At 42.6% G+C, this 8,257-nt stretch overlaps 1 protein-coding gene across 1 annotated transcript in view; it reads left to right on the top strand.

Annotated features, from left to right (window-relative positions):
• The window catches only part of LOC123514118 (nephrin-like), a 69,182-nt gene extending 61,682 nt beyond the window's left edge, over nucleotides 1-7,500 (top strand). Inside the window, exons 11-14 of the mRNA XM_045271767.1 lie at nucleotides 1,960-2,101; nucleotides 3,565-3,759; nucleotides 4,750-4,879; nucleotides 7,362-7,500. Of these exons, the coding sequence (XP_045127702.1) occupies nucleotides 1,960-2,101; nucleotides 3,565-3,759; nucleotides 4,750-4,808 (396 nt within the window). The 3' untranslated portion in view covers nucleotides 4,809-4,879; nucleotides 7,362-7,500. The remainder of the gene's footprint in view (nucleotides 1-1,959; nucleotides 2,102-3,564; nucleotides 3,760-4,749; nucleotides 4,880-7,361) is intronic.
• Nucleotides 7,501-8,257: the final 757 nt, after the last annotated feature.

Here is an 8,257-nt window from a genome sequence, read left to right as displayed (position 1 = left end):
CCACACTCTCATATGCACGTCATTCACACTCTCAGCCCCGTCAGAACATCACTTTCTAATGATTTCCAACGAGAGAAACTGATAAAAATAGATCAAAAGAATTACTCATAATAGAAAACAATGTATGATTGAACGTCACACAATCATAAAATAATCCTGAGTCCTTGCGAGCGTGCGTGTCTATGTTGTGTTCATTATATATTGTTAGTGTGTGTGTGTGTGTGTGTGTGTGTGTGTGTGTGTGTGTGTGTGTGTGTGTGTGTGTGCGCGTGTGTGTGTGTGTGCGCGTGCTACGCATGTTGTGTGAATCAGCTGAGTAAAGGACTTTTTTTCACTTTAAGATGGGGATTCAAATGCAGGGGAGGAAGTATGGACGTATCGTAAAATGTGGATGAAACGGAAGGTAAACACACTCTCTCTCTCTCTCTCTCTCTCTCTCTCTCTCTCTCTCTCTCTCTCTCTCTGGCGTTTACAGCACCGTAAACAATTTTGAGGACGCTACAAAACTGGAAATCTTCATACACACCCACCAGACTCTCTTTCGTGGTGTTTTAAGAGGCTCCCTGCTCACCTGGCCACATGTGGTAATAGGGAGCCACCACCAGGGAGCCCTCGAGGTGGTATAGGGCTTGCCAGCAATCCCTTAAGTGCTGGTAGGGAAGGTATATAGTGTAGCTTCCACTTGTACTAAACACATTACATATTTATATTGTTTTCCTCACAAGTTGTAGTGTTTGTTGATTATACTTTCCTTGTGTTGCTTCTATTTTGGTAGTTATTTTCCATTATTACTATTATGAAAGCTCCTTTGGGCTCTCTGAGGGAAGCAAAAAAAGGTATAAGTATCGGAATGTTGCGATGGATGTGAGGCGCGACGAGGGACATGATCAGCAAAAACAAGGATCAGATGAATAATGAAAGTCTTGGATTTTGACGAGACACAAATTGGTTGCGAGAGTTAGATGGTTCGGACACATAACGACCAGCAACTGAAGAAATACAAGAAGAGCTGTGAAATGGAAGTACAGGGAAGAAGGAAAGGAAAACCCCTATAGAAGATGATAAGATTGCACTTGCCTTTGAAAACAGTTCTGGTAGAGGAGCAAAGCATCTCAAAATCTAGACCTTGAGGTGGGATGTAAAGAAAAATACTGTATGTGAAAGTGCTATGAAGAAGAGGAAAGGAAGACACAAAATAAGATAGAAAAATTTAGTTGTTCCTTTGAAAACAAACCTGATAAGAGAACAGGGATAAAATAAAAGAAGAGCATGAGAAACTGAAGTAAAAAAAAGACAAATTAAAGTAACACACAAGCCATAATGGAAAGACTACACTGCCATTCTCCTTTGAATAATTAGGGAGGAAAAGGAAAGAGAGAGAGAGAGAGAGAGAGAGAGAGAGAGAGAGAGAGAGAGAGAGAGAGAGAGCAGAGGAAGATTGAAACCCCAAATCTCTGGCATATAATATTTCTTACTCTCTACATGACCCTTGACCTTCTCTGGGGCTTCGTTATTCATATTCCAGCAAAGTGTGACGCTTGAACACAAGAGCTACAATAACAGCTGCATAAAAACGAATTGCATAACGCCTTTGTGATGTTGATTCCTAATTTGTATAATATTTTCTCTCTCTCTCTCTCTCTCTCTCTCTCTCTCTCTCTCTCTCTCTCTCTCTCTCTCTCTCTCTCTCTCTCTCTCTCTCTCTCTCTCTCTCTCTCTCTCTCTCTCTCTCTCTCTCTCTCTCTCTCTCTCTCTCTCTCTCTCTCTCTCTCTCTCTCTCTCGTTAAGTTTATTTCATTAGCTTTTCTTCTCTTTCCTCAATTCCTTCCTCTTTTTCTATTTTTCTTCTTTCCTTTTACATTTCCAATCATACTACTACTAACTACTACAACTACTGCTACTACTACTACTACTACTACTACTACTACTACTGACCTCTCTCTCTTTCTCTTTCCCCAGGGTCGCTTCACGTCTCTCAGCAGTCACAGTGCCATCACCTACACGCCTATGACCTCCTTGGACTATGGCACCCTCCTATGCTGGGCAGCTAACCCCATTGGCACCCAGAAAGTCCCGTGCGTCTTCCACATAGTGCCAGCTGGTGAGTGCCTGACAGCGGTGGTGGTGGTGGTGGTAGTGGTGGTGGTAGTGGTGGTGGTGGTAGTGAGTATGATTATGGTTATGACTATGAGGGTGATAATTATAGATAATGAGGGTGATAATGATGAAAAAGGGAGAGTGATAATGATGAGGAGAAAGCTGCTGCAAGTGAACTGTGATGAGGGTGATTGATGGTGGTGATGACGGCAAGTGGTGATAGTGGTGATGGTGGTGGTGATGGTTATGGTGTTGGTGGTGGTGTTAGTGGTGCATGGGTGAATGAATGATGGTGGTGGTGATGGTGGTGGTGGTGATTATGGTGTTGGTGGGGGTGTTAGTGGTGCATGGGTGAATGATGGTGGTGGTGATGGTGTTGGTGGTGGTGTTAGTGGTGCATGGATGAATGATGGTGGTGGTGATGGTGGTGGTGATGATTATGGTGTTGGTGGGGGGTGTTAGTGGTGCATGGGTGGTGGTGATGGTGGTGGTGATGGTAAATGATGTTGGTGGTAATTCATGTTGGTCAAAAATGGAAATGAAGTATTTTCATCATCGTATCGTTAACAAAGACAAGTAAAGAGAGAAAGAATATTGAAAAAAGACTGAACTAAGGTAAAATATGAAAGAAAATGAAAAAAAAACAAAAGAAGAGATAGGACAGCAAAAGTTAGGTATTTGTAATGAAGAATTTAAAGCAGGTGGAATTAAAACATACAACAAAAGATACTCAAAAAGAAAGAGAAGAGGAGAAATGAAGCATGCTCAGAGGAATGGATGAAAGGAGGAAAGAATATGAGCAAAGAATGAAGATAGAAAACAGAAAAATGTGGGTTATTTATGGAACTTAGGACACTGAGGTGAATAATCTGAATAATGAAAAATGTGTTCCACTGACGCGATAATGTGCAGAGCTAAACGAAAGGAAGGTGAAGGAATATGTATAGTTTAATAATGACCTGGTATGAGTTAAGGAAATGTTGTAATGCAGCCTTAATGAAGCAGAAAAAAAAATTTATGCTTATATTGTCATTGTTATCAGTATTATATATATATATATATATATATATATATATATATATATATATATATATATATATATATATATATATTGTTGTTGTTGTTGTTGTTGTTGTTGTTGTTGTTGTTGCTGTTGCTGTTTTTATTGCACATACTTAGTACATACGAATACATAAACACATACATACATACATACATACATACTACTACTACTACTACTACTACTACTACTACTACTACTACTACTACTACTACTACAACAACAACAACAACAACAACAACAACAACAACAACAACAACAACAACAACAACAACAACTACTACTACTACTACTGCTACTACCATTACCATTACCACCACCACCACCACCACCACCACCACCATCACCACCACCACCACTAATAATAATAGCCAATACTTCTTCCCCACCCCCTCCCTCCCCACCAGGCAAGCCGGAGCCCCCCACAAACTGCACGGTGGTGGGGGGCGGGGCGAGTGAAGTGAGAGTGAGGTGCGAGGCGGGGGGCAGCGGGGGCCTTCCTCAGCACTTCCTCCTGACAGCCACCCCCACTCACCTCTCCCACCCCCTCCTACCCACCGCTCCCCCTCAACGTGACTGCCATGGAGGAGCCAGAGTTTCAGGTGTGTTGTTATTTGTTGTTGTTGTTGTTGTTGTTGTTGTTGTTGTTGTTTGGTTTTGTTTATTCGTAATTTTTTTTTTCTTTTTTTTTCGATGTTTTATTTTTCTGGTGTTTTCTTCTTCTTCTTCTTCTTCTTCTTCTTCTTCTTCTTCTTCTTCTTCTTCTTCTTCTTCTTCTCTTCCTCATCTCCTTCCTTAGTGCATAATTTCTTGCACCATCTATTCCTGTCATCATGTTTCTTCTCTCCCCATGCTCTCCTCCTCCTCCTCCTCCTCCTCCTCCTCCTCCTCCTCCTCCTCCTCCTCCTCTTCTCCTCCTCCTCCTCCTCCTCCTTCCTTCCTTCTTTCCTTCCTTGCTCTTGCTCTATTTTACGACATCTCTATATAGTTATTTATTATTTTTCATTTTGCTCTATTAATCTTTTGGTTGTGCTGTCACACTCGTCTTTGTCCTCCATTACTTTTCCTTCTCTCTCTCTCTCTCTCTCTCTCTCTCTCTCTCTCTCTCTCTCTCTCTCTGTTCTTTTCTTTACAGTTGTTCTCTTTCGCAAGCTCTCCACGTCTTCCTTTTTTCTTTTCTCTTCTATTTTCTTCTCCTCTCTATTCATCTATCTTCTGTTTCTCATATCCCCGTCTCCCCTCCCTCCATTCATCTCCATTCTCGTCTTTTGCCTCTCCCTTCCCCTCCCTTCCCCTCCTCCTCCTCCTCCTCCTCCTCCTCCCATTCCTCTCTCCCTCCTCTTCCTTCCTCCAATCTTCTCTCCTCTCTCTCCTCTCTCTTTTACCTGCAGTCGTTTCATATCGCATTTTCTCCTATCTATCTATCTATCTTACATCCTCTCTCTCTCTCTCTCTCTCTCTCTCTCTCTCTCTCTCTCTCTCTCTCTCTCTCTCTCTCTCTCTCCTCTAACCGAGCTATTTATAACCTCCCCCGTCTCTCCCCCCATCTCCCTCCATCCACACGGCCGCGCCTCCTCCCTGGGCTGCCACAGGTGGAGGGGCTGGTGGTGGGGGGCAGGTACCAGCTGAGAGTGCGAGCGGTGAACGATAAGGGCGTGAGTGAGGCAGCTGTTCTCACCGTCAGCAGTCGCAGCACGAACGGCACTGTCTACCAGCTGTATGGTGAGTGACAGCGTGGCCAGGCGCAGCTCTCTTAGTGCTTTTGGTGTATCGACCACGAGGGAACACAAAGGAAGGGCAAGTACTGGTGACGAAATGGGATAAATGTATAAATGAAAAGAAACGTCAGAGGAAAGAGAAAGAAAGGTGGAGGATGTTATTTTTTTTTTTTTTTCCTTTTTTTAGATGGTAAGATTCAGATGGGTGAGATTTGAAGGGAAAATAATGGAGAGGATGTGTAATAGAAGCGTTAGGAAGAAGTAAAAAGAAGAAGGAAGAAGAGAAAGGGGGTGTGTTTCGTAGAGGAGAAAGGAAGGTAGGGATGAAATATGAAGGAGATAAGGATAGTAGGAGGAGGTTGTTGGTTGTTGCAATAATACGAGAAACACAACGACAAGAAAGACGGGATATATCTTAAAAGGGAAGGAAAAAGACGAGAGGAATTTAGACAAAAATATACAACTATAGAAAAAATAAGGTAAAGGAAAAAATAGGAGAACGAGAGCAAATAGAATATGTTCCCGAGGATAAAAAAAAATACTGAAATAAAAAAGAAAAATTGCTAAAGATGGAAAAAAATATAACTGTAGATAAAGAAAGGAAAAATTGATGATTCTAAAGAAAGAAAGGAAGAGGAAAGAAGACATGGAGTGGAGACAAGAAAGATTTATTGATGTAAGATATGAAATAGAACGAGAGAAAAAGGAATAAAGGAGTAAAAGGAGAGAGAAAGAGGAAGAAAATGAGAGGAGAAACCAAGAAAAATATTATGGAGAAAAGAGTGAAGGAGAGAGAGAGAGAGAGAGAGAGAGAGAGAGAGAGAGAGAGAGAGAGAGAGAGAGAGAGAGAGAGAGAGAGAGAGAGAGAGAGAGAGAGAGAGAGAGAGAGAGAGAGAGAGAGAGAGAGAGAGAGAGAGAGAGAGAAGGAAGGAAGAAGTTTGAGGAGATAAGAGATAAGAAGGCAAGAAAAAGTAATGCGATAGAGGAAGAGAGAGAGAGAGAGAGAGAGAGAGAGAGAGAGAGAGAGAGAGAGAGAGAGAGAGAGAGAGAGAGAGTTTAAGGAGATTAAGAGAGTGAAAGTGAAAAATGGTAAAAGCTTGAGCAAGGAAGAGAAGGAAATGAGTGAAGGAAAATGAAGAAACTGAGGAAGTGAGGAAGATATAATACGATATTCTGGAAGAGAAAAATATTTACGAGAAAGAAAGAAAAAATACCTGAAATGAAATTAAACTAAACTTGAAAGATTACCAAGCGAATATTGCGTTACTAATGAAGATGTTTTGAACTCATTTTGTTTGTTCATTCATTATTTCACCCTTTTTTTTTTATTCATTATTTTTTTTTTTTGTAACTTCTTTAATTCTCGTGTTTGTGAAATTATTGATTCATTAACCTCTTTCTCTATTTTCATTTAGTTTTCTTGTCTATTATCTATTTTTTTTTTTTTCAATTTCCGTGTTGAGAACTTAATTTTGCTCTTGAGATGAAGGTTGTTGTTTTTGTTGTTGTTTCTATTATTATCATTACTATTATTATCATGCATAGTCATACACACACACACACACACACACACACACACACACACACACACACACACACACACACACTTCTGGTTAAAAATGTTCCCCTCCTCGCCGTGAGATTACTGTTGTGTGCCTTTACCGTATCAACCTTCCCTCGCTTCCCCTTTCTCCTTTCTCTCTCCCTTCACTTAATATCTCCTCCCCTTCCTTGAATTCTTCACTTCTTCTCTCTCAGACCATCACCTCATCCTCACTAATTCCTTCTCCTTCTATTCCTCCTCTTCCCTCCTTACTTCTGTGTTTTCTTCTCTTCTCTTCCTTCCCATTCTTAGTCTGTCTTCGTTATGTTTTCTTGTGTTTAGTTGATAATTATGTATTCCTGTTTTTTTATATTTTTTTTCTTCTTTAGTCTTTCCTAGTTCTTCCTTTTCGTTTTTTTCACGTTTGTATATTAATCCATTACCTTCGCTTCTTCCTCCTGCTCTTTTTCTTCCCCTTCTTTTTGTATCTTCTCCCTTTTGTTTTTTCTCATCCGCCTCCCCATCTTTGCATCTTCCCTTCATCTCCTCTCGTTCTTTCCTCACAAGTCATCACCTCTTTTTTTTTTTTTCCTCTTCCCCTTCCCATCTCTACGTCATCCTTTATTTTCTTCTCATTTTTACACCACAATCCATCAGATCTATTCTTTCTCTTCCTTTTCGTCTACTCATCTAAACGTCTTTCATTCAGTTCTTCCCTTTCTTACATCAAAACCTATCATCTTCCTTTTTATCTCACCATTTCACTTCCTCCCATTCGCTCCCCACAATCCATCAGTTCCCCTCCATTTCCTTCTTTGTTTTTTTTTATTTTTCCTCATCAAGTTTTCCTAATTTTCCTTCTCCACTCCTCCTTCGTTTCCTCATCCTCTTTAGGCCAGCAATCCACCACACTGTCCATTTCTCCTCCTACTTTCCTTCCCAGACGGTCCCTCGGAGGCAGAAGTGCGGGACGGGGGCAAGAGTCCACACGGGGCGGAGAGTGAGGGCGGCGAGACACCAGACGACCCTCTATTTGGCGCCCTGGAAGTCCCCTCAGTCCTCGCCGCCGCCCTAGGAGCAGGATGCGGCCTGCTCCTCCTGGGAAGCCTCCTTATCATTCTTCTTATCGTCCGCGGCAGGAGGAGGAGGAGGAGGGAGGAGCAGGCACAAACGACTCCTTCCCCTTCCTCCTCGTCATCATCCTCGTCCCTCGTTCCTGGCCACTGCCTTTCTCTGGGCGCGAGGGGCGAGCCCAAGGTAAAGACTGCAGCCAGCAGGACACTTCCCAGCAGGAGTGAGAGCACGGCGGCCATGCTGAGCCCCGGACACCTGGACACGTGCCTGGAGCGGGACATGCAGGTAAGACAAGAGAGATTATAAAAGATTTCAAAGGGTTACAAAGAATCACACATTTTGCCCAAACCTCAACAAGTCTGGCCTTGGACTATTTATGACAAGTGATTGGATTGTAGAACAAAATGCTCTTCACACACACACACACACACACACACACACACACACACACACACACACACGCACGCCCGGTAGCTCAGTGGTTATAGCGCTGGCTTCACAAGCCAGAGGACCGGGGTTCGATTCCCCGCCGGGTGGAGATATTTGAGTGTGTCTCCTTTCATGTGTAGCCCCTGTTCACCTAGCAGTGAGTAGGTACGGGATGTAAATCGAGGAGCTGTGACCTTGTTGTCCCGGTGTGTGTTGTGTGCCTGGTCTCAGGCCTATCCGAAGATCGGAAATAATGAGCTCTGAGCTCGTTCCGTAGGGTAACGTCTGGCTGTCTCGTCAGAGACTGCAGCAGATCAAACAGTGACACACACACAC

The sequence above is a fragment of the Portunus trituberculatus genome, chromosome 37 (assembly GCF_017591435.1).
Source record: "Portunus trituberculatus isolate SZX2019 chromosome 37, ASM1759143v1, whole genome shotgun sequence".
NCBI classification, from domain to species: domain Eukaryota; kingdom Metazoa; phylum Arthropoda; class Malacostraca; order Decapoda; family Portunidae; genus Portunus; species Portunus trituberculatus.
The sequence above is the reverse complement of the archived record's forward strand: the minus strand, read 5'-3'. Positions and strand labels throughout refer to the sequence as shown.